Source organism: Typha angustifolia, chromosome 2 (assembly GCF_048772165.1).
Source record: "Typha angustifolia cultivar Huaian chromosome 2, ASM4877216v1, whole genome shotgun sequence".
NCBI classification, from domain to species: domain Eukaryota; kingdom Viridiplantae; phylum Streptophyta; class Magnoliopsida; order Poales; family Typhaceae; genus Typha; species Typha angustifolia.
In genome coordinates this window covers 6,926,899-6,953,117 of record NC_133240.1, presented here as the reverse complement: position 1 = coordinate 6,953,117, position 26,219 = coordinate 6,926,899, and the positions used below count along the sequence as shown (strand labels likewise).

At 35.8% G+C, this 26,219-nt stretch overlaps 2 protein-coding genes across 5 annotated transcripts; one reads left to right on the top strand and one right to left on the bottom strand.

The window, feature by feature from the left end:
• Nucleotides 1-730: 730 nt before the first annotated feature.
• On the top strand, nt 731-7,622 carry LOC140773220 (PTI1-like tyrosine-protein kinase At3g15890). 3 transcript variants are annotated; one of them, XM_073115689.1, is made up of 6 exons: nt 731-802; nt 888-1,032; nt 1,117-1,379; nt 2,261-2,635; nt 2,970-3,217; nt 7,224-7,622. In XM_073115689.1, the coding sequence occupies exons 1-5, from the start codon at nt 747-749 to the stop codon at nt 3,211-3,213; spliced, it is 1,083 nt and encodes a 360-aa protein (XP_072971790.1). In that variant the 5' UTR covers nt 731-746; the 3' UTR covers nt 3,214-3,217; nt 7,224-7,622. The 3 variants fall into 3 exon arrangements, 1 of the variants encoding a protein (XP_072971790.1); XR_012106436.1 differs by lacking the exons at nt 731-802; nt 888-1,032; nt 1,117-1,379; nt 2,261-2,635; nt 2,970-3,217 and adding an exon at nt 3,672-3,783; XR_012106437.1 differs by lacking the exons at nt 731-802; nt 888-1,032; nt 1,117-1,379; nt 2,261-2,635; nt 2,970-3,217 and adding an exon at nt 3,713-3,783 and having other exon boundaries at nt 7,227-7,622.
• A 9,034-nt stretch (nt 7,623-16,656) lies between these two features.
• On the bottom strand, nt 16,657-18,324 carry LOC140773273 (protein SHORT INTERNODES 1-like). 2 transcript variants are annotated; one of them, XM_073115759.1, is made up of 3 exons: nt 18,159-18,324; nt 17,156-17,976; nt 16,657-17,069 (listed from the first exon to the last, which is right to left on the bottom strand). In XM_073115759.1, exons 2-3 carry the CDS (start codon nt 17,685-17,687, stop codon nt 16,714-16,716), a joined length of 888 nt encoding a protein of 295 aa, XP_072971860.1. In that variant the 5' UTR covers nt 17,688-17,976; nt 18,159-18,324; the 3' UTR covers nt 16,657-16,713. The 2 variants fall into 2 exon arrangements, with proteins under 2 accessions (XP_072971860.1, XP_072971854.1); XM_073115753.1 differs by lacking the exon at nt 18,159-18,324 and having other exon boundaries at nt 17,156-18,114.
• Nucleotides 18,325-26,219: the final 7,895 nt, after the last annotated feature.

Sequence of the window (26,219 nt, the reverse complement as noted above, 5' to 3'; positions counted from 1 at the left end):
AATCTTGTATTTTATTTTTAATATCTCAAAACCATTGAAAGGTAAATTAAGGTTATTTTGTATTTGTAATTATTTTAACTCATCTCTGTTGTAATTGACCAATAAGAGAGCTAATGACAGATTGCTTATGATATATTTTTCAGTAAAATGCATGAGTTGAATGATAAATTACTATATGATAAGGTATGAATAATAATAAAAGTGAATTTCACTAAAGTTCATATGTTAAGATATCTTAAGCAGGCTGAGGTAGCCAACCCTATATGACTTAGTCACTGATGCCACCGTTCATCATCAATACTCAAAGCTGACACAAATTTACAGAGAAAACAATTCACTTCTTCACGCGTAATGAGAGTGTAGTCTACTCTTAGATCATTAGTAAATTTGCATATAATCCCGGTGTTAGTTGAACGAATTGGTCCTGTTCAAGCTAATGAGAAATGGAGTTAGCTAGAGATTAGAGACTTTATTTGTTTATTATTCTCATCTTCCATTCTGACGTTTTCAATCAATGGTTACTCTATGCATATAATACCAAAATAGAGTGAAGTCCCCAATGAGGAGAGGCAACGAGGTAGACAAACTACCCATAAGGGAACAAACGCTAGAGTTCTAAACAGCATCACTCTCATTCTAAACCACTTTCCACGAAGACTTTCCGAGCCGTTGTCTCCACTTGCAACGCCACTTTCACCTTCTACTCATCACCATCATCAAACTAGCCTTCCCCTCTTCAAAGAAGAATGCTCCAAAGATGCCTCTGTTGCATGACGGTGGGCAGATCGGAATCAGCCGGAAGGTAATTAATCTTGTTCTTGAGTAGTTGATTCTATTCGAGTATGTAGGTATGCATTATATTCATTAATCATAATACGTACTCTCAGATCGAGCAAGAAAAACGACTACCCATGGGAGATCTACACACTGAAAGAGCTACTGCACGCAACTGACAACTTCCACGAGAGCAACAAGCTGGGCGAGGGCGGCTTCGGGACTGTCTACTGGGGCCGGACGAGTAGAGGAGTGGAAGTAGAGCTCTTCCTCAATATCTTGATGTCTTAGACTATTAATTGCTTGTCGTTTGAATTAATTGGTTGCTTTCTTTTTCTTCAGATAGCAGTGAAGCGGCTCAAGGCGATGACGGCGAAGGCGGAGATGGAGTTCGCCGTCGAGGTGGAGATTCTTGGAAGAGTGAGGCATAAGAACCTCCTCAGCCTTAGAGGATTCTACGCCGGCGGCGAGGAGAGGTTGATCGTGTATGATTACATGCCGAACCACAGCCTCATCAGCCATCTACACGGCCAGCACGCGGCGGATCTCCTCCTTGACTGGCCTCGGAGGATGAAGATCGCCATCGGAGCGGCCGAGGGATTGGCGTAAGTAATCCCCGTGGTCTGCAAAAAAAATTCTTTTCCCAGAATTTGTCGATCCTATGCTATAAAAATCACCTTTCCCTCATGAATTCTCCTTTGGACAATTTCACTTAACCCCCTAACATTTTTTATACTTATTCTGAAATACAAACCTTTTATCTCATAACAATACCTAATGGCTAAAATAGTTATATTATATAATACAAATATAATTCATCAAAATTTTCTTTTAGACTACACGCTAACTTAATTATCAATTTATCATCGATATCTATGTCGTCAATTTATTTTATATCAAACCGAACTATATTTATCATAATTTCATAAAAAACAAAAAAAAATTCAATATTTTTCTATACTTTATATGATAGCAAAAATAATTATTATACTTTTATTTTAAATGCAAGTAAACATAAAGATATTATTCTTATAATAAATACCTTATCTTGAAAATAACAAATGTGTATGCCTAGTTTAGAAATGCAATTATTCAAAGTGAAGAGGCTATCACCATTTTTTATGTATCCTGTATTTTTTTTTTATCCACATATACTCTCTAAAATAAGAAAGATAGTTAGTTCAGGAGATTTATATGGAGATTATGGGGGTGTAAGTAAATTTATTTTTCTTTCTTTTGTATTCCTACTTTCTAAATTCCTTCCAAAAATATATTGCTAGTGTATTTTTCCTCCTTTTTTTTCATCATTAAACTACTCTAAATGTTTACTCATTAGATATATTTATTTAACAGAAGCAAAAGCAAGATTATTTCTTTCATTAACGGCTTACACGGGAGTAAAATATCGATAAGAAAAAGATCTGCAAACACCATAGGACTTGATGGGGTTTTATCATTTTGAGGAATTATTTCTTGCCTTTATTAGGTACTTGCACCATGAGGCGAGCCCCAGGATCATCCACCGGGACATCAAGGCGAGCAACGTGCTCCTGGACGCGGAGTTTAACGCGAAGGTGGCGGACTTCGGGTTCGCGAAGCTGGTACCGGAGGGGGTGAGCCACCTGACGACGAGGGTGAAGGGCACGCTGGGCTACCTCGCGCCGGAGTACGCCATGTGGGGGAAGGTCTCCGACAGCTGCGACGTCTTCAGCTTCGGCGTCCTGCTGCTCGAGATGGTCGCCGCCAGGAAGCCCATCGAGAAGCTCCCCGGCGGCGTCAAGCGCGACATCCTCCAGTGGGCGGCGCCGCACGTCGAGAACGGCAGGTGGGAGCGCATCGTCGACCCCAGGCTCGGAGGAAGGTATTGTTTTGTGATTACGATTAAGAGAACTTTTACGTATATAAAGCGTTTAAATTAGTTTGAGAACAATAAAATGCAGCCAAATATGATCATGTACTAGAAAAGAAAAAGAAAATTATGCATGTGTTAACTTGAATATCCACTTGTTAGGTTAAGATCATATGAAAGAGTCAAAAGAATTTTTATTAATAATTATGATATTTTAAAAGTTTTAAATGATAATGATATATATATATATAAAAGAACTATATTTATTATGAAAACTAGAGTCGAGATACCATGAAATGCTGGACGTTAGAAAGTGGACTCATAACATATATTATATCTTCGACAGGTACGACGTGGTGGAGCTGAAAAATGCGGTGGCGGTGGCGATGCGTTGCACCGACAACAAAGTGGAACGGCGACCGACGATGAAGGAGGTGGTGGAGATGCTCAAGAGTGGGGCTGGGGAGTGGAGGGCAAAGGAGGTAGCTTCGAAAGTGGTCGGGAATGGTGGTGAGGAAGAGGATGAGGCTGGAATTAGTGATGCTTCGCAGTTTGAGAGGAAGAGCTGGAGAGTGTCGAGAATGAGATGACATGGTTGGTCTTTCTTTCTTTCATGGCTGGTAGAAATGTTATTATAGTTTGGTTGTTATTTTGGTCAATTCTATTACTTTGATAAGAAAAACTAGTACTTGCATGTATATTTTTATTAAAAAAATTATCTACTCGTATACCCCTCTAAAATTAATATTTATAAAACTACCCTTTAAAAATTCTTACTTTTGTATGGATATTGATAAATGTTAACGAATAACAGTAAAAAGAAATACTCTTATTATATCTTACCTGCATTATTTAAGGGCATATTTGTCTTTTCATCTATTAGATTGTTCGGATTTTTAAAATATAGCCCCAAAATAACTAGAAACGTATCCATGTTAGGTATTAAAGGGTATGTACGTAAATACGAGATTTAGAAGGATATACAAGCAAATAATGAGGCTTTTTAAGGAGGTTGCGGATCCGGATTTACTGTGCCCGACCCGCAACCACTCAGTTTTCTTAGCTGGGCCTCGTGGGTCCCATGCCGGCCCAGTCTCGACGATGGCGATTTCCTCTCCATTCCCTTCTTCCAGTTCCACCTTCCTCAAGGGCGGATTTGGGTACTTATTTTATTATCGTTTCCTTTTGCTTTAAATCGTTTTGTAGATTTAAGCTTATTTACTTCCAAGAATCATCCTATCACGGTCTTAATGGGCTCTTTGAAATGATCTCCTTGGCGTTGTCTTACTGCAAGATGTTCACTTCAAATGCTTTTAGACTATGGATGTTCATCTTTAGTTAACCATAGTAAGATTCTGTAGATCTTTCGTTCATGCGTTTGTAGGAGAACTTTCTTTGTGCGGTAAATTTTGATCATGTTTCGCATAAGCATGTGGCATGTTGGCAGAGAAACGCATTAAAATTATGAACAAAGATATTACATTTCCCAGTATATGTGTTCCAGAAAAGTAATTAGTTTGAAGCACTAGGTCAAACAATTCAAAACTCATGACATATTATAATCTTTTTTGCAATTTTTTCCCGAATTTTTAGATTTTTTTTTTCTAACGAACATGAAAAAATGCTTAAGCGCAGAAACTTCGTAGTTTCTTTTTGAGTTATAAAGGCAGATGTAGTAATTTCTTTTGAGAAATAAGAGAAGTTATAATGGTTTCTTCTGAATAGCGGCTTTTACTTTCCTCAAACTGTATCTAGAGGACAACATATATGCTAATATTGATTTCTTGATAAGGATCTGTAGGTTCTCCTTTTAATTGGTTAAAATGTAATGTATTAGCTTTTCAGCAACAAAGAAGAAATGTTATAGCTTTTCGCTGGATGCCCGATTGAGGAGAAGAAAATGGAAAGAGAATATTTACTATGCAAGCATAGAGTAACGATGTTGATGAAGTCGAGAAAATGAATGCTAAATAATCTGAGAATCATGAGGTCTATGACTTCTAGCTTTATGTAAATTAGTGGTGAAGAAACTGATTAAATGAGCAAATGAAATTTTCGTCTGCCAAGCTACTTACTGTATTTTGGCAAAACAATTACTGGTGAATTCGGGGTTCTTTTATAACTACTGCTACTATGTCTTCGTAACTACTTACTAGTTACTACTTCGTCCCATGTTGGTTTGGTCTTCTCCTACATCTCAAGGCACATTCTACTTGAAAAAAAAAAAAAATCACTCCTACAAGAAGAAAGCTTTAGGGCTTTTCCTTTAGTGTGAACTAGTTTCAAGACTTGTGGTCTTGCTTTAAGGTAGAATATACTTTTGTTATGTGTTCAAATACTCCCTTTCCAGAAATTGTTTGTAAACTTTGGAACTTTTGAATTTATCGATATTTTAATTGTTCCGCACCTTGCTGTGAAAGGAAGTCTGAGTGCTTTTCTATCGTCTATTATCTACTGACTTATGCTCTGGATTTGGTTAGATCAATGAATGGTCACATATAGTCTTTTACCTTTTCTTTTTATTTTTTCGTTTTAACTTTTGAGAAGAAGCCTTTTGTTAGTTAATGATTCTGTGTACCAGCGATATCATGTGATATATGCAAACTGGTATGCAGATTCATTTGTGTACTGGTGCGTTTTAAATCATCACAGGTTTCACTCTTTGTTATAGCTTGTGCATCTTTTTTATCAATGAACACTGGCAAGCAATTTGTATGTATCCATGTGTTCTTGGGTGCTTTGAGTTATGTAACCTCCAAAAATTGCACAATGCTATCAGATGTGGTGTACACCCAATATTATAAAATGAAACTAAATATAGTGAGAAGGCAGATTCAGTTAAGCTAAAAATCTTATCAGCCTTCATTATTTATGTCGCTGCAGCATAAGGAGTACCTAAAGATAGTCAGAGGGCCTACCTCTTTTTCCTGCCCCTTTTGTAGTGAACTATTATTTCTGGCCCGAGAACATACTGCCATATTTCTGTGAATGTTACTGTTCCCACATATAGCCCTAAAACATTATGATAATCTTTGTTAGCTGGATTTTGCTATACCATCGGTGTTACATTAGCTGAAAAATCCAAAATTAACATCTATGATTTGGATTAACTTTCCGCCATATTGATAGTCATCATGTTTTTGCAATGGTTGTCCATTTGACTTCTCCTTCTCTTTCAATTAGCACCAACTTTTGTCTGCCACATAAATCTTACCCCCAAGATACATATAGAAGTATATAAAAGCTGTGTGATGTAGCTTATGGAAGCAACTTCTTGCTCACTGATGGAGTTAAAATAGCTGAATCTCATGATTTTTATTATTTGAGGGCCTAAGTAATTTCAGTTGATTGATTTCTCTAGGAAAGGATCATATGGATGAAAATGTTAGAATTAATGCATGATGAATCTAATATGTTCGATCTCTGAAGCCTCAATTTGTTGATGTTGTTATGTGCCAGACATCATTGGATTCTTTGGCAATCTTGTTTATCTGCAAGGCTTCTCTGTTTTAGTTGTTTGTCTACCAGTTTTCTTGTGACAGCAATATTCCAATAGATGGTGGTTATGTCAAGGGTCTTCAGTTTATGTATTTTTCGTGCACTTTGGTTTCCAGATTTTGGTTCTTTTGGACCCTGTTGATCTGCATACCTCATGTTACCTTAGCTGATTTTAGTTCTTTGCTTCGCAAAATCAATTTTCTATCCATCCTTAAGAAATGTCAACATATTTAAGTGCTTACCAGCTTTTGTTTTATGTATGGAAGTTTCACGTAACACTTTCTGTGCCTCCAAGTACATTTTGTTGTGTTGAAACGAAAGCTAGTGATTGATGCATATGGTTTGAGGATTTTCATAATTCTCTCCAAGAATTATGAATGCTGAGGATATCAGATACATTGGACCTGCAGCTTTAGTTCATCATGTGTTCTAGCACAAAGAAAGTGACGCTAACAACCATGACGAAGATGCTTCCTAATGTGCCTTCATCTATCTGTTAGGCCATTCTGCTTTTGTTATCTGATTACTTTGTTTGCACCAAAAGTAATGTAACCTCGGATCATTAGAAAGTACAAGAAGTTGGAAAGGACTTGCTAGTTTCATACTTGAGGAGTTTGTTTCTAAATGCTATCAAAGTCTATTCTGTAGTAGTGTTGAAAAGTCTAGTGTCCCTTAGAGTTATTAGTATCAGTTTCATATTCGAGGTCTATGTTCTATATCCTATTGAGGTCTAGATTGTGATGGTGTTGATCTATTTATTGTCCGTCAAAGCTCTTCTTAGTCTGTACTTATTGGCTTTAACTTTTGGTTGCCTGTTCTAGGGGCTTTTTGTTTATGCTCCTTGATGGTCTACTTCTATATTATCTCAGTTAGCGCTATCATTTTATGTATGTCGAGTTGCTTTTGTTCATTGTACTCTCTAACTCTGTGCTGTGGTGCTCTTATATTTAAGATGTCTGCTAAGGTCGAGAAATTTGATTGATTGCTTACACTTGCATGTTTAACTTTCTATTATGTTTGATTTATTCATGTGTTCATTGGAAAGCTCTAGGTAGTTTTATATTCTTCACTTTGTTTACTTTTCCCTTCTAATCTGTTTTAGTAGGGGTGATGAATGGCTTTGCCTGGAGAAAAGTGAGGAGCAAGTGATCAATGACATCTTTACTTGTATAACAGATGTGAAGGACATTCAAGACCAAGAGCGCTCGTTAAGAGTTTGGCGAGTTTACATCCAATCTTTGTACCCTTCTGTCTTGACAGTTGATCAGATCTCTGCATTAGGTTCAGTAATCTTACCCCTAGAGGGTTTGTAAATGTTAACATTTCGGTGTCCATCTAGTGTACATATTATTAACTTTTATTTACCATTACGTACTTGCGCATGAATATGCAGTGGATTGTAGATTCTCATATGAAAGATGCTTTCAGGTTCTTTCTCACAAATGCGATAGGTTATATCGCCTTCTTATTGTTGTTATTATTGTTGCGCTTACCTGTTATACTTGTGCCTTCTCATTTGACAATAGTTACTTGTCCATGAATATGTTATGAATTGTAAATTCTCATATTAGAAAATGTTCTCAGGTTGTTTCTCACAAATGCTATAATTTCATGATGCCCTTTTATTTATTTTTAATTGTGCATACTATTGTATTCATATATAAGAGAATCGCTTTCTGCATCTAGAAATTTTATTTTATCACATACATTTACCTGCTTTAGTTGTCGTTTCTATCTAGCTTTTAATCAATCAATTGATTCAAAAGTTTAAAAAATTGTTAACTGGACCGATAATGTCTATCATATTTTTTTAAGGACACAACATACCATCATACTACAAAAATAAAAAGTGGACATTAGTAAGTATATCAATCTTTTAAAACAACTATGATACTGTCTACCGAAATATATCTGACATAAATTCCCCACTCAAACTAAAGCTTGGGCACAGTAGAGAAAGCCCAAATCACTATTTTTTAAGCTGGAAGGTGATAACTAAGAAAAGAAAAGGGCACAGACAACCGAGACAAGTAGTAGTTTTGAGCTCATCAACTCAAAAAAGTTCACACATTCCCACTTCTGTTGGTCCACGTCAAGATCAAGAACATCATCTGGCAAAAGGAGGAATAAAGGAAAACGAAAGAGAACAACAGCATGGCCTAACACACACACCTACTAGTGCTTCCAACTCAAAGCTCTCTATCAATCTAGTAGGTATCCTCGGATGCTTACCATGTTGTTGTTATTGTTATCTTCACGCTTGACAAGGAGATTAAAAGAGTGAGGAACAAAGAGAGTTGGGAGAGAAACTAGGGTTCCCTTTGGGTATCATACATAGGTATCTAGAGTGAAAGAAAGATGGGATGGTCCCAAATCTTTCCAACAACTAGAACATATTCTCATTAAGGTCTCTAGCTCACATGTCCCTCACCCTCCCTCCCCAGTTTTCAAATTATATATATCCCTAATTTTAATCCACCCCCCCTCCCCCCATTAGCATAGCTTCCTACCTAGCCTTTTGTCTCCCACTCTTATCCATCCCAATACACTCAAAACACAATCTTGCCCATAATCTTGAGACATGTGCTCTTTGTGATCCATCTCCATGTATGAGAGTTTTAATTAGAAGTTTGGAACACTAGGAAGTGTAGCATAGAGTAGGGATGCACTCAAACCTATGAAGAAGCATTGCTTTCAGTGATTTGGCAAACTCTAAGAGGGCTTACTCTTTTTTTTAAACCTTTTTTTCCTTTTTTTTTCCTCTTTTTTTTCCCTCACTGCCAAGCTGAAGGGAGGCAGCAGAGACACAAAAGGAATCAAAAGGGGCCATAGGAATGACCAGTAGATGAGTTTATTTATGTGATGTGAAACATTTGAAGTGAGAAGTTAGTGGGAGAACAGCATGTGATGAAGGTGGCCCACTATCAACTCACCCTACTTTCCCCCCCTCCCATCCCTCTCTCTCTCTTGTCATGAGTTTTTTAAATGTCTATTGATGTCACTTGATTGCAATTTATTTTGCTTTAACATTAATTCTTCAGTTAAAATCACACTAATCAATAGTCAAAACCCCTTTTCAGCTAATGTGATATTGAGCTATATAGCAGAGTACACTGGGGGAGGTGGGGGGTTAAAAAGGTAATTTCAGGGTACTGGGAGAAAGAAACAATAAAGTGATGTTTGGACTCACCGTAAGCAAATTGTACTGAATAGTGGGTGGACATGTGAGAGGACAAAGGTTCGGATAGCGACCCCCCCTCCCCCCTCCTCTCCCCTCCCTTCCCCTTCTCTCCTTTCTTTGTTCATGTGCATGTGCATTGACGTTGATGTACACGACTGGAGACTACTGGGGTCTGGGGTGCGTCAAATATGCTCCTAAACCTTACGTGCTGCCCTTCTTTGGCTTCTTTTTGTCATATAAATCGGAGGTTAATTACACCTGCCACCCTTCCCTTCTTTATAACAGTAATTTTACTTTACATCCTATATTTTTATTATTTATAAATTAAGTCCTATGATTTACTGAATACGTGTAGAAAAAATAATTAGTTGCTAATACTGGAAGAATATTCCGTTAAGTAAAAATATTTTTATTTCTAAAATAACTAAAATACTTTTATTTTTAAAATGACTAAAATGCTGTCTTAGGATTAATGGTGTTTTTATAATTTTTTATTATAGTTAACTTAGCTCAAAAAATTAGTTAAGTTTAATTAATTGATTTAACGACATGGTGCTTTCTATACGTATTCGTTAAATTATAGGGCTCAATTTATAAATAGTACAAATTAGGGTGTAAACTATAATTTTATTAAAAGACAAAGTGTTATATGTAAAAAAAATTTAAAATAAAGAAAATTTTACAAATCACCCCTTATATTTTATCTATTTTGTGATCTATAATCTATCCTTCAAGTTTTTTAAACCCGATCTATACTTTCTTTATAATTTTTATTTAACATCTTCGGTTGATTTAAACGGCACCAGATACCGTAAAAAAATATTCTGTTATAATATATAAAATAATTTATAAATATTTAAATTATCTGTGGTCAATCGAGAATTATAGAAAAAAAGAAGAGGTCGAAAATTATAATATAGGTAAAATATAGGTGTGAAACCCTAAAATAAAAAACTTTTTACTGCGTCGAATCTTGAATTAAAAAGTTTATGTGAATATAAAAAAAAAAGGGGGGGTTAGAATGTATATGTGAAAATTAACTCTGGTAACCTTGTATTTTGCCTCTTAAGCTTTTAATGGATGGAAAGAAATAATGGAATGCTCCTGCATTAGAAGGCCCAAGTGAATTTTCTGGCATTTTTTATACATGAGCCCCTGTATGATACACTCGACGACTCGTGAGGACTTGGCTATGGTAATGGTCTTAGAGAACACCCTACATTTTAATTATATCACAGACAAGGCCTTCTTTTATTATTATTATTATTATTATTATTATTTATAAATAGAACCATCGGTTTGCTAAAAATATTAGAATACACGGCACTACTTGATGGATAGAGGTAATCTAATTTGACAGTTAGATTAACTTAGTTTAAAAGACCAAATCACGTCTCTAAACTAGTTCAAAATATGCTTATATAGTATTCGCTTTACCCTCTTGTGTTTTATTTTGTATCACTTAATTATTATTATAATCAATGTGAAATCTTTATATTTCTTTGTTACTATATGAATTTCACTCTTTTTTACAATAACTTCTCGAACTCTTTTTAAATATATAATAACTTTATTAAAAAGATATTATATACTGAAAATAAAAATTGATAGAGTTATTATACGAAATATATAATTTGTGGAGTAAAAAAGAGAATTACACCGGAAAAAATAGACATGTTGGCCAACGACACGTGATATGAAATAAAGTAAAAGAGGGGGGGGGGGGGGGGGGTGAGGTAAAAGATTAAAACATTTTTTTAATAAAAAGAAAAAGAAAAAAGAAGAGGAAGCAATTAACCCTATATTATTGGAGTGAGCTACAGCAGTCCTTACACGCGCTTTGCTCGTGACCGAGAAACGCTTAGTTCGTTAAGCATCGGGATTTGCGCTCGTATTCGCTGTAGCTGGAATCCTCCCTTCCTTTTTATTTCTTCCTCTCTCTTCTCTTCTCTTCTCTTCTCCCTCCTCTTCTTCTCCATCACATGTGCTGCTGGCAAAAGAGAGGGAGAGAGAGAGAGAGAGAGAGAGAGAGAGAGAGAGAGAGAGAGTGAGAGGTGTCTGCTCTGCTCTGTTCTGCTATGCTCTGCTCTGCTCTGCTCGGATGAGATGGGAGACAGAAAGAGACTGCAAAGGAGAGAAAAAGAGAGTCAACTCCGGGTAAGAGCACACGGCTCGAGGATTGCCCACAAGGACTCAATTATTGGAACTCGCTCACCCCCATATCATTCACCTAATACGAAAGAAAAACTACTTCTTTTCCAGAATTTCTTTCCTTTTATTTATTTATTTTTAAAAAAAATAAGAACGACAAACAAACGTGTTCCAAAGATTCTAAGACAAGTTGTTGTTTTATATATATATATATATATATAAAAACTCCGTGATTATATATGATCTATGCCTGTACGTCGGTCGGCATCCAATGCAGGAGAATTGACCAAAGTAGGTAGTTACCTATATAGGAGCGAGAGGAAAGTATTTGCTGGAATAGGTGTTCTCTGGAATGCTTGCCTTTTTTTTTTCAAGGGAATTTTATCACAAACACCCTGTATTTTACTCTAATTCGATGTTTTATTATTCGACTCCTGTATTTTACCTAAAATGTCTTTAAAATATTTTTACATTAATTTTGTTTAAGTGTCAGTCACCGTATAGAATGTAATATAATCGTAATAAGTTGCATACGTTTTTTTAGGTCCAAGTTAAATAAGATTTTAAGTTGAGTGAGGGCTATTTTAAAATTTTAATTTTCAAAAATATTAAAATAAATTTCATTTTAACTATCGTTATATCTGTATGATAAATTATAAATGATAATAAAAGCAAAAATAATGTGGCCGTGATATTCTACTAAATAAGAGTTGTTGCATGCAGCTTAATTTTTTCAAAGCGGCAAAATACCCACTTATAATTTAAAAAGATAAGATTAGAGATATTATATTCATTTTACTTATAATTCTGCTGTATAAATATCAATCGATTTCTTAATAGATAAGCACCCTCCCTAAATGCTAAAATGTTGAACTATCTATAAGGTTTTTCAAATATAAAAACACTTTAAATTTTGATTGTTATACTTATTTTTAAAAGTATTTGAGGGTCATATCAATATCTTTGATGTCTGACTTATATAAGAGCTCTGAATTAGGGTTTTGTGACCACAATCTTATCTCAAAAGGTGTTTGATTACTAGAAATTGTGAAAAAAAAAGTAATCACTTATAAAAAAATTCACTACTTTTAGTATCTAATTAAAACAAATAAATGACTTCTTTTGACTTCCTTAAAATGAGATAATCACTTTATTATTGAAGTCGGGTAAGTTTATTAAACCCTATTTTCTGGTTACTAAATATACTCGAAGAAGTAAGAGTAGTTATATATAAGGTTAATAAAGTGAGGGGAAGAAATAAATTATTTCTCAAACTTCTCTACATTTAATATATCATTGCAAAATATAAATAAAAAAAGTGACTTTTCTTTTTTCCCTTATGACTTTCTAACTCGAGAAAAGAATCACTTCACTTAAATCTAGTCACTGTATTAAATTTCACTTTCCAGTAACCAAGTACACTACAATAAGACCCAAGTGTTGTCTTTGTATAAAAATTTAAGTAATCAACAAAATCATATGACTTTGGAAAGGCCTTGTTAGCTCCCAACTAATCTATTAAAAGCGCATAAATGAAGAATTAACACACATTTATTATATAGCCAAATGTTCTCCCGGGTGATTAATCAATAAATAGATTTGTGTGACATTTATACCACATTCATTGTATCGATCCATAGATTGAGTGTGGTTAGCAATCAATCACCAAATACTTACTACTATGTGGCTATAGTTAAATCTTCAATCTATAAGTCCTAACCTTATTGCTTTTATAAGAGTACTTCTCAATTTAAGACAGCCAGTGAAGACGCCGGTGGCCATATTATATTTATATATATATATATATATATATATATATATATTTCATCAAAACTTCAAACTATGATCATAAATGTGAAAAGAACTGTAGAAGAGAATGGAATAGCTAAGTAGATGGCCCCCCAAACCACGTGCCGTGTCGTCTCCCTCTCATGCATGTACACTCTCTGCAACCATGCACATAATTAATCATTTAATCCCTCTCTCTCTCTCTCTCTCTCTCTCTCTCTCTCTCTCTCTCTCTCTCTCTCTCTCTCTCTCTCTCTCTCTCTTACTTTCTATTCATCTCCTCGCTCGCTGGGTTTCTTCCACCTCCCACTTGATCTCTCCTCTTGCCTCCTTTCATCAAACACCATGAAAAAATACTCCCCCTCTCCTGGGGCTCGATGCACTTCGAAAGCTGCGCCCTATATACGTTGCTCGAAACCCTAGCCGCTGATGCTCTCTCTCTCTCTCTGTATATTAGTATATATATATATTCAAATACACCCTTGGTTTTATTACTCTAAAAGCTTAACCAGTTAACGATCATGATCGAGTTTTAATGAATCATTAATTGAACCATATTACAGTGAAAAATAATGATCCTTAGATTTTTATTTCTTTGAATGTATGGCATGTGGATCCTCTAGATCTCTCGGTAAATTTGGGACCATGAGCTCCCACTCTAAAAGCCCTAAGGATTTCTAAAAGAAAGCCTATGGCTCTTAGCCTGCTCCATTCTTTTAAGCTCTTCCTTATCATGAGGGAATACAAAAGAATAAAACAACCGAGGTGGTAGACTTGCAGATGACCTCTAAATGTTAATCGCGGGTATGCGATTAAACTAGGCTCTAGGTTTGTTAGCACTACATATCTACTTGTTTTTCCTTCAAATTCCCTTCTTTCCTTTTGGACGAGGGCTCTCATGGGACATGTTAATTTGGTGAGGTTTTGGAACAGGCATATTGGTCCACCAAATCTTGGAGTCATTTAATTTGTCAGATTCGTGACTTATATTGATAAGTATTAGCCCTACATATAGGAAGTAACAAGCAAAAAGAATCAGAAGGAAAGAAAAAAAGAGAGAGAGAGAAAGAGTTTAAATTTGTATAATAGGAGTACTTGTGAGACAAAAAAGAAGGTGGAAGTAAAAGTAGGGATTGGTGCTGAATGTGATACCCACTAGAACAAATTAAGGATATATAAGCCCTACTTAATTCATAAAATAATTTTGTCATGAGATACCCTCTTGGAGGTGCAAGAGAAGGTCACTATTTTAACTTTGGTAAATGTTTACTAGGGTAGATATAACCATGAAGGATGCAAAATTGAAAATAATGACAAGAAATCAACAACCATTTAAGCTCTCAGAAGTACATGACTCACTCGAAGTTGGAATTATTTAACATGATAGATCATCATAATTAGCATAACATTAGAATGTCTGAAATAGTTTGTGACAGATATGATATATATATACATGAATGACATAAATGCCAAGACTGCATGCTCTGCATCAAAGGTCATGAGATTTTTTTTCTTTAATCTTATGTGATTTACTATTATTCCAATTTAATTAACAATCCAAAATATTTGATTATCCAAATTGAGTGATTCTTAAGTTGCATCCTAAAGTATCTGTACTTTTGTTTCTCAGTGATTGAATAAAAGTAAAAGGAAACACTAACTTAATGAAGTAAATAACTTTATATTATGACAATAGTCACATATGGAATCAATCACATCTATTAATGAATTACCATGGACAAACTACAAGCTCAAGATTATTGATTTGATATATCTGGAAAAGAAATGGAAATAAGGAGGTAGAGACCATATTTGCATAGGCTAATTTCATGCCTAAGCGAAATAATTAATGTGTATGCAAGAGATATGGATCAGAAATACATGAAGATCTAGCAAAGTTTAATTTCAGATAAGAAGCCTATAAATAACTTTGCAACCTCTCATCATGTCTAGTTCTATGTGGAGAATTAAACAACATTTGCTAAAGCATCTATAAGCAGCTAAGTGATATATATTTACCTGAATGAAGGATGCACAGTCTTACCTGAATTAAGAATGCACATTCTAATTGTCATGCAAATAATTTTGAAACTTGTCATAAGGAACTGACAATTAATTCACTATTAGTGAGCATTAATCTAGTTGAGCTTATTCTTTTTTATAAATTTGAATACAAAGGGTTCTGAGAGAAAGGATTAAAGGCAAACAAAGACAATATAGTATGTAATAAATAACTTTCAGAGAATATTTGCACACCTTAAAATCTTAAATCTATGTACTTGTACGTGTACGTGCATGTGCATGTATTTGTGTGTATATGACCCATAGAGTCATGTTCCCCATATTAATCGACGCATACTTGCACTAATATTAACTTCCAAAGTTTCTTTCTGTACTAAGAAACATACCCATCAATGGCTTTGATATGCAAATAAGCTTTCATATGTTTGTATGACATATGAAATAGTATCGACCCCCTCAATTATGCATATGCATCTCTTTTACTTATTGCACATATAATTATATATATGTACCCGGCTATTGCATGAAAATAAGATCTAGAAATGCTGATTATAGTTTTATCATCTTATCATCACCTCATAAATATAAATATAAGAATCACTTGGCAAACTCAAAAAACAAATGAAACAAAGAGCAAAACTACTTCAAATGCTGCAAGAAATGCTGCGAGGTTTTAGCATAAAATCTTAATATCTATTTTTTTTCCTCTCTCTCTTTCTTGGGAACAACAGATTCTACTAGCCAACCAAAAAAAAAAATAGAGAGATATAATCACATTAACTCTATTATTGCTTGGGCTAGGGAATAAAGTGTGACACAAAAGAGCTGTTTGGAAAGAAATATGACAAGTATGTGCCATATCTTTGTACCAGTATATAGCTTGATATGTAGGGTAAAATTATCAAGAAGTTATATTATTTTTTATGGATCCAAAGACAACCAACAGTAACCTAGGAAAGGAAGGAACAGTGTCTTGACAATGCCCCTGGAGAGAGAGAAGAGAGAGAAACTGGTTAACATTAAAGGGAAAGAAAGATTGGGATGTGAGATGTCTTGGGATCATCAAGGTGATTAATGGCAGATTAATTGAACCAAATTAGAAGAAAAAATAACCAACAAGAGACTTACTTGGCTCACAGCAAGCAGCAGGTTATTCCCATTTCCTCTCTCTCTTCCCTCCCTCTCTTCCCTCCCTCGTCAAGCAAGAAGAGTACTTCTAAGACTCTCCATGTCACACATAAAGATAAGATAAGGACGCATCCATTGCGATGTTCAAAACCAAAGACAAAATCATCATCATCATTATCATCACCATCATCATCATCAAGAAGAAGAAGAAGAGAAGAAAAGCGAAGAGGAGAGGAGAGGAGAAGAGAAGAGAATTCATCTGCGCTAAGAGAAATAAATGAGTGCATGAATAGAAAGAAAGCTAAAGGAAATTTAAGCCATTTTAGGGTCTAGGGTGATGAGAGTAGAAGTGGGCGCCGGCGCCGGCCATGAAGTCGCATATAGGAGTGGAATAAGGATCCATCAGTGCGGCCGCCGACGCCGAAGTCATTACGATATCTCCTCCGATTTCCCCACCACCACTCGTTAGAGCTCCAGTAGAAGCAGCAGCAGCCGCCGCCGTTTGGTAATCCGCCGGGGACGACTCGGGCCCGTGATCGTGAAGTATACCTTTGAACACGTGCCCGGCGATGCTCACCGACGCTTGGTAGGCGTACTCGCTTTCCCCCTCATCCACCGGCCCGAGCCGGACGCAGCGGAACACCGCCTCGGAGTTCACCTCCGACGGAAATCTCCCACCTGCGCGCGCGCGGGTATATAATTGAAAGCGTTAAGTACTTGGAATTCCGGCGAAAGAGACGGCGCTTAGGTTTAATTTTACCGACTTGAAGAAGTAATCGGCGTCGTGAGCGAGCGGACCTCTCGCGGCCTCTTGGACGACTCGCCTCCCCCGCCGCCGCCGCTGAGGGAGGCAAGCTGCTGCCGTTCGCGGCGCCTGGCGGCGGGGACCCACGTGCTCTTCACGTGGGTGGGGCAGTGGAAGCCGCGGCTCTTGCAGCACGTGCGGCAGCGGAGGTGGGCACAGTCCTTCTTCGCCTGGTTGCCGCAATCCTGGCAACTAATCCCTCCCGCTCCCCCTCCTCTCATGCTCCCCCCCGCCGCCGCCTCATCCGCGAAGCTCAAGATTCCGCTCCCGGAAAACAATTGATGCTGCTGCTGCTGCTGTTGCTGCTGCTGTTGGTGTTGCTGCTGCCATATTTGGAATCCGCCGCCGCCGCCGCTGCTTCGGCCGCCATAGAGGAAGAGGCTCTCCGGTTGAATTGGGTTTTCTTGATCTCGGCTGTCTCGGCTCTGATGCTGATGATGCTGATGATGTTGATGATGATGGCTTCCTCCGCCTAGAGGGAACCCCGCCATCCACCCAAATCCATAGACCCAGCGCGAATCGACCCAGTTTAGCAAACTCGATCCTCTCGTCTCTCTTACTAGTAACCAGATCTGGGTAAAGAAGTAATTATAACGACGGGATATTTAACTCCGCAGCTAACCCCACTCGCCCCCCGTACCATTCTCCTTTATTGGCTCCCTTGAATATTTAAGAGAGCGAGTCAGAGGATGGCCTGCAACGCCGCCATGGAGACGGCTCCGACCTCAACTCCCATTTATTGCCCCGCTTCGCTTCGCTTCTCTTCCGCTTCCTCTTTCTCTGAAAGACCACCCAAAAGGAGAGAGAGAAGAGTGTGTAGAAATGAATACCAAATTACCAATCAAAGGAAGAGAAGTATAGAAAGAGAGAGAGAGAGAGAGAGAGATAGAGGAGGGGGGATAAAAGGGAATGGAGATTTTGGGGGGACTTGTCGGTGTCCTTATTCTGGCTTTTATTCTTACGTGAGGGGAGGGGGGAGATCGCCTCCGTCGGTGCATACACGTGGCCTGATCCGGAGTGCGGCGTGGGTAATCTTATCGACCGCAAAACCCGCTGCTTTTTCGTGAACCTTCCCTGCTTTTTATTGTCGCTGTTCCCTCGCATGTTCAAAGTCGTCGAGGTTGGGGGATGGGAGGAAGAAAACAAAACCCTCTCTCCCTCTCTCCCTCTCTCCCTCTCTCTCTCCCTCTCTCTTCGCCTCTTAACGCATAAAGTTTGTACGCGTATTGAATAGATGGGTGGTGGTGTCTTTTGCTCTTCCTTTTGCGACGTTAAAATTTGGTGCACTCTCTACCTCTTGTATCCTTTCAAGACTTCCTCAATAATTTATACTTTTCTATTTGTATCTATATCCGGTTAAACATACTGTTCTTGTACGCGTGGTTCTTCAGAGTTAACCGACCGTTGATATTAAAATCTTTTTACTGTGGTTATATCCTCTCCAAGTTTAAGTGACTTGATGGTTTATACTTATCCAACAAGCATCTAAGATTGTTTCCCTTCATGGTCTCTTTACCTTCCTCGAACAAAGATTGGATCTTCAAGGTCAATGGAATTGAAAGATTTTGGAGGAAAAACTAAATTGTTTTCTTACTCTTTTTTTATTAGATTCTTACAGTAATTGGGAAGCTTTTTATCCTTCCGGTATACATATAATTTGAGATATGTGCATCCAGATATTAATTTTAAACAGATATAAATGTAAGCATCAACTTTGGATGAATATAGAAGCAAATAAAAGGATATTTACCGGTATACATGTAACAAGAAGAAACTCTAATTTCTCTGTTGTTTTGTGGAATTTTTCACGGCCGACTTATTTCCTTGGTATATAACATAATATATAAGGTGGCCTAATGAGCACAGTTAAACAAAGATTATGATAGTAAGATCGGAGTTTCCTTTAACGAATTGGATCTATTTTTTTTAAATTATTGGAATAATATGTCAAGTTTTGAACTATTTTGAGAATATATATATATATATATATATATATGATCTAAAAGAACGTCATCATCCACGGTTAATGCTCCAGTCACGTAGTGCTGGCTATCATGTTATAGCATGCGTGCTGAAAAAAAAAATACTAATGACGAGAACGAATTGCTTTCGATGAAAAGCAATTCTGCCAAACTATAGTAGGAGAATCTATTCCTTCATTGTAGTTTTGAAAGCCCTTCTATTTCTCTGCCAAAAAGTAATTGTTTTTTTAATATATATAATTTAAGAGTCTGTAAATAGATGTTAGATAATAATGTTGTTTTTCTTCGATAATTAGCTAGACTAATCCTTCTAATGAAACGGGTTACAATTGGCTAACTTCACGGTGACAGTATATTTCATCATTGCAAAAGTTCGATCCTGGTCATCTTTCTTTTTCAAAAGAAATATATATATATATATATATATTGCTTAATTTTCACGATTAGAATAAGCATATATAGTATTGCCATACAAATACAATACCAAAGGTTCAAAAAAGGATTCCCTTCAAAGTATGTTCAAAATTTATATTCTTACTATAGTTGGCCAGCCAATCGACTGTTATATTAACTTTAGGGTATGTATGGTTAAATTTAAAACATGGATACAAAGAGCTTAGATACATACAATCGTCGACTAAAACGCTAGGTTGAGGCCTTTCATGATGTTTGAGTCACTATCAACTTCCAAGTAGGTGATATTTCTCTCTCTCTCTCTCTCTCTCCCGCACATAGATAGAACAATAGCAATTTTGAGGATTGAGGCTTCGACCTGTTCTAATTTACTATTGTGGTTGAGGAAGTAGAGCCTTAACCGCTTATGCTAGTGATCGGATCTATTTGTTGTTAGTTACTATTGGATTCACCGCATTCATAGGGTTGTTGCTTTCTTCAACCCCACTCCACTTGTGCCCAAGTGGGTGTGCAAGCCATTCTTTCAATTATATTAGAATGTCCATGTTCTTGAACACAGCAAGCTAGTCTTATTGCATTGATTGGCTTGGCCCAGATGTTAATATATTATCTTATTGCCCACTTCCATAGTTCCATGTTACCCAGTTCTCCAACATTACATCAGTCTTATGTGAGAAGGGCCAAACTCTGGCCCATTAAGTACAAATCCGTGAGACTAAGGTGGCCCATTTTTTTTATCTTTTTTAACTTGGATATAAAAACCAAAGTAATCTGGAGTAGTTCTCATTACTTAGATCATAATTTATAATAGCTAAATAGTGTCAGGCTCCTATTAGCACATGATGAATCCCTTGTTCTTCGGGCATTGGAGATGATATTTACTAGATTTTCTCTATAAGCGGTTATATGCACATAGTTTAGACTGTTGTGATTTGTTTCTTAAGCGGATTTGTATTATTGTTCAACTAATTATCGACAAAGGAATTGATATTCATACTCTTTATCTTTTAGATCCCTCCATAAGTCATTGTTTAGCCAATGATTAAACTTTAGACTCCTAACTTATCAAACATAAAATAATCACTTAATCTCCGGTGGCCCAATGGTAGCCTATAAAACATGTTTCCTCTTTCTTTTTTAATAAGACAAAAAAATAAAGGCTTTCTCGGAACAACTCTAAAATCAAATATATCATAACAAATTCATTTTAGGCACATGCATGGACTCTGATTAAATTTAAATTTTAATATAAAAAATTAAAAAATTAAAAAAATATACGATTATAATTATAGAAAAAGATTCAAAACTTTTATCTCCACCTTTAATACTTGTGTAAAGAAATTAGGGAAACAATCTAAGATATAGAAGAGAAGACTTTTATCACCATTAGTAACATCTTTCGCCACATTCTATTATACTCTCCCATCGCAAAATCGAGGTTAATTCAAGTCAAATCCCCCATTTCTTTTGAGAAAAAAAAGAAGAAAAAAAGTAAGAGATGGAGACTAAACAGAACGACAAGCTAAATTTCTATATAAAAAGATAAGATATAAACTACAAAACTTTACTTAATAAAATAAATTATTCAATCTAGACTTTAACTCCCCAATTAGTATTCAATTCATTACCTCATAAACATATCCAAAACCTTTCACTTGACTCGGATCTTGTGCTCCGCATACATAAGTCATCGCTGCCTATTATACAGTTGCCACATCAGATGTCAAATTTATTCAGCATAAATATTTTCTACGGAGTCATTTGGTGTGGTTGTATGGAGCAGCAACTCAGTCATTGGGTGTGGTTGCATGGAGCAGCAACTCCACACTATATATATATATATATGCATGCCCTACGCTAAAATGAGCTTACCGTGCACAGGTTAACAAAATATCGTGCAAAAGTTGTGTTCCCCCGTCTTGTAAGTTGAAAACAATCATTAGTGGTGTTGATAAGGGCACTCTTTTTGAACTGGCTCTCTTGGACACTTGTGTGGATCGATCTTATTGGTATAGTGCATTTTTTATCCAGTTGTTGGTAGAATAAGAATAAACTTATTCTAATATAGTGAGATTATATTAAGTATAGGAACTCAATAATAGCTTACTGTAATACTAATTTACTAATACCTTAATATTATTTTATATTCATTCATAAAATTTAGTTACTATTAATCAACTTTTCTTTTTTAAAGTATTCTCACACTCTCCTCTCCTTTCCTTCAAAATTAGATTAATTACATATTATAATTTTTTTTACCTCTCTACTGTTGTTTTTTTATATATATATTTACCTCTTAAACTTACTTGGATTTTGTCCTTAAAATTCTTTTTTATTTTTTACATAGATATTTATGAAAGTTAATCAACAGTTAAATTTTGAACAATTTAATAGTAAAAGAATAAAAAACCCTCATTCTTTCTCTCAAATAACAGCATATTTATTATTTTATTTAATTAAATGCTTCGGATTTTTGGTGTATTTTTTTTAACTACAATTTATATGTTTTACTATTTTCTTCGATTTAAGTTGAAAGAAAAAATTGAAAAAAAAAAAGCCTAACCTGCAAAGAAAATATAAATGAATTTTATTTAAAAAGAGTTTCAACAAATAAGAAAATTAATTAGAGGGTACACAAGCAAATAAGAAGTTTTTGAGGGGCATACGTACAAAAAATACCCTTTTCACCTCTTCGTGTCTTGAATATTGTAGAAGTGCAATTTGATACTAGGTTTTTTTTTGCGTATATGCCCTTGGAAAATCTCTTATTTACTTCTATATCTTTCTAGAGTTGGATATTTGTATGAATAATATACCTTTTTGATAGTTAATTTTCAAGTCAAGTTTAAGTAATTTTAATAGAATGTAATAAATCTTAACTAGAGAGATACTTGAAATTAAAATAAGAATGATTTTGTCTTTTTATATTTGAATTTGTTACATTTTTAATAGTTAATTAACTCTAAGAGATATTTATATAAGAATTAAGTGTTTTAAAAGGTATACATACAAAAAGACTTAATGTCTGAAAGATACATAAATACTTATATCAGAGAAGTATATGAGAAAATTAGAAGATATTTTTAAAAAGTATATATGCAAAAACTTACAAAATATTATTGAAATCAAATTTACATGGAAGCCCAAAAATCTTTTCTTTCTTAGAGTTCCATACCGAATATATTACGAAAAACTAAAAACTTAGGCAAGTATATATTCTAGCCGATGATTCAAATTCTTTGCTTAAGTAAATATACGGAATAAATATTAAAGAATAAAGCAAAAATAAATAATAATATTTTTTATAAGAAAAAACTCAAATGGAAAAATAATTATATATTCAAACTTGGATCAAAACTAATCGCTAAATTTATAATCTCGTTAGAGCTCGCGATTCACAGTTTTTCATGATTGATTTATAATCTCAGTAGCCCTCGAGATTAATCTTTCATTTAGATGATCTTTAAGACGAAAGCTTGGTGTGTTGAAGAAGAAACAAAATTTCTTTTCAAAAGTAATTACCAACTCTACTACTAAAGAGTTAAGGCATCCATTAATAAGATAAAATTAAAGTCAAAGCAAGTCTCATAAAAAGTCCAGACTTATCATTTTTCATAGAGATGTACGATTGGGGTTTGGGTGCGTTCAAAAGTGCTGATTTATTTTTCCCAGATGTATTCGAACTTACAAATACACCCATTTGTATGTGCGAACGTGTTGTGAACGCATATAAAGTGCATTTCAACGGTCAATACATCATCTTTATATGTGAAAACGTGCTATGAACGCATATAAGATGTGTTTGAATGATTAATACACCATCTCTATATGTGCGAATGCTTAAGACTGCATTTAAACATATTTGAGTGCGTTTGAACGCGATGCAAACGACTTACCTGTCTCCTCTAGAATATTTTCAAAATTTGTATAAATGCTTATGTACAATTATAAAAGCATTTAGATTATTTTATTTACATTTATAAATATTGAAAACCTAACATATTATATTAATTTTAATAGCATAATACTTGGATTTACATAGATTCAGACTCGTTTTAAATGATAAGGCTAAGATACTCATTTAAATCATATGGCTATTTAGAATAATATTGAACAAACAAACTAATTTTAAAATAATCCAATGATTTATTAGCTTTAAATAATGCAGTGAAATTTGTGAAATTTTAACAAATTCAATAGCATTTATAAAAAAGAGAGAGTGATGCTATGCTTATAATATCACTTTTAATATGGCATCATTTTATCTATTAATAATGATAATTATAGGACCTAAAATATAAGCACGTTTAATACCCACGTTGGTACTTTGGTACCCAGAGGAAGTTCTTTATAAATCGGTTCGTTCTCGCTAATAACATCTATTTATTGTGAGCTATTATTAACAAAACTATTGCTTGCTTGGGATAAAAGTTCACAAATAAGTTTCTTGGTGTTATTTTAATTATTCTTTTCATGCATATAGAGCTACACAAATATGTTTAGGCTATTAATAGACTGATTGGGAAAACAACCAGCACTTATGGCTACTTAATTAATACCTAGTTGGGATAATTAGAGAAGATCCCAAAGGAGTGTAGTGGGCCAATCCTGCAAAGAGTTTGGCAAACTTGGGAAGAAGCAAAGTGAAGGGAAGCAAATCCCCTCGGAAAAGATGGGCACACTGCCTCATGTACTCCGAATCCATGCATTTAATGGACTAAAGATGCTAATGATGCCCTGCCGCCTCCCTTCCCTATCTACTCTCTTTCCTGATATATATTAATATCAACAGTATAATATATTTAGATTTAGGCAATTATATTAGATATAGTATTTAATCATTCAACCTAAAGAAATTATGTACGTGTAATAATCAAATATTTCTACGTAAATTAAGAGAAGCCAGTCTTAAGATTAACTAAGAAATAATAGTTTAGATTTTTATTTTTGTTTTTAAAAGTTATAATATATATATATATATATATATATATATATATATATATAAATTAATTTCTCGTATACTTATTAATCCACACCTCGCCTATATCAAACACCTCCACTTCTCATCTTTTATCTCGTTGCACATCCCACCGTTTGCCTCTTCCTCTTCTTGCGAGCTCTTCTTCCTCGCAGATTAATGGCAGCTTCTTTGAATCCTAACGCACCCATCTATATTCCATCCTTCTCCGCGTTTTCTCCATTAGAGCTCCACTCTACTCCACCACCACCTCCTCCAATTCTCCACCCTAGCCCTTCTTTCCATCCTTTCTATATTGAGTTCCATGAGACCCCAGCTCACACCTCTCTTCTTTACCTCTCTCCTCCTCCTACTACTACTTACGAAGAATTCAATTACTACCTGTCCCATCAAACCCTCTACACCTGCTGCTACGCGAAGGAGTTTCCTCAACCGAGTTCTCTGGGGCCGCTTCCTCCTCCGCTTTCTTGGTGCTCTCTTAAGGAGGCCAAGGAGAAGGGACGAGTGGAGGAAGTGTTGGAGAAGAGGGGTAAAAGAGTCATCACAGGCTCCTTTGGAAGGACGAGAGTGTTTTCTCCAAAGCTTAGGAGTCGAAGGAGATTACTCCCACTGCAGCTTTTAGTGAACAAGAAAAGAGATGGCCTCGATTTCGAGTTCAAAGATGATGACGATGCTAGCGGAGGAAAGACCACAGTGATGATAAAGAATCTACCCAATAAGTTCACGTAAGCTAGAATTGCATTGCTTCTTTATATAGTTATAAAGATTTGTTATAAGTAGTACTTCCTTTTCGGCAGCAAGGAGAAGCTACTGGCCATTCTAGACCTTCACTGTTGTGAAGAGAACAAAAAATTACTAGGGACTGGAGATGAGTCCACTACTAGCTCGGAATTCGACTTCTTCTACTTGCCTATGGATTTCAGGTGAAACCCATACCAATTAGGGTTTATATCTTGTGTGCTAACTAACCCTACTCTTGACGGGTATGTCATGCATGGGGATTTAGGAGTGGGAGCAACTTAGGGTACGCGTTTGTAAACTTCACCAACGCAGCTGCGGCTTGGAGGCTCTACCACTACCTCCACAAATTCGAGTGGAAGTTTCATGGATCTCGAAAGGTCTGCGAGGTCACTTATGCTAGAATTCAGGTATAAATTTCTATTCTCTAGTCGTTAATAAGTTCCTCCTTTTATGACTTATGTAATAGTTAATTAATTCTTGGGATCTTCTCCTTCTTCTTCTTCTTATAGGGTTTGCAATCTCTGTTGAAGCATTTCAAGAGCTCGGTCTTCGCTTGCAACTCGGACGACTACCTCCCTGTTCTCTTCGTCCCGGCTCGTGATGGTATCAACAAAAACGATGAGCACTTCGTAGGAAAGAGGTCTCCCATTTGCGAATCACTAGTGTCAGTTGTAGACAACTGAATGGACTTCTTACTTGTTTGTCTGTCTCTAGTGTAGTGTTCTGCTACTACTTCTACTATTACTATATGTAATGCTATGTCTCTTATGTGTGTAAAATGGTACTTCGACTTTGATGTGATAGCGAAGTGATGGGCTCGGTAGAGTAGAGAGATAGATCTAGGAGGCCTGTTTTGGGTTGTTCCATTAATGGGGATGTGAAGTGGTGGGGGGACAATGATGCTGGCC

Coding starts and splice junctions, on each gene's coding strand:
- LOC140773273 (XM_073115759.1), bottom strand. CDS start 17,687: ATGGCGGGGTTCCCTCTAGGCGGAGGAAGCCATCATCATCAACATCAT. Junction 17,070..17,155: donor GACGCCGATTACTTCTTCAA/GTCGGTAAAATT, acceptor GCGCGCGCGCAG/GTGGGAGATTTCCGTCGGAG.
- LOC140773220 (XM_073115689.1), top strand. CDS start 747: ATGCTCCAAAGATGCCTCTGTTGCATGACGGTGGGCAGATCGGAATCA. Junction 803..887: donor AGATCGGAATCAGCCGGAAG/GTAATTAATCTT, acceptor ACGTACTCTCAG/ATCGAGCAAGAAAAACGACT. Junction 2,636..2,969: donor GACCCCAGGCTCGGAGGAAG/GTATTGTTTTGT, acceptor TATCTTCGACAG/GTACGACGTGGTGGAGCTGA.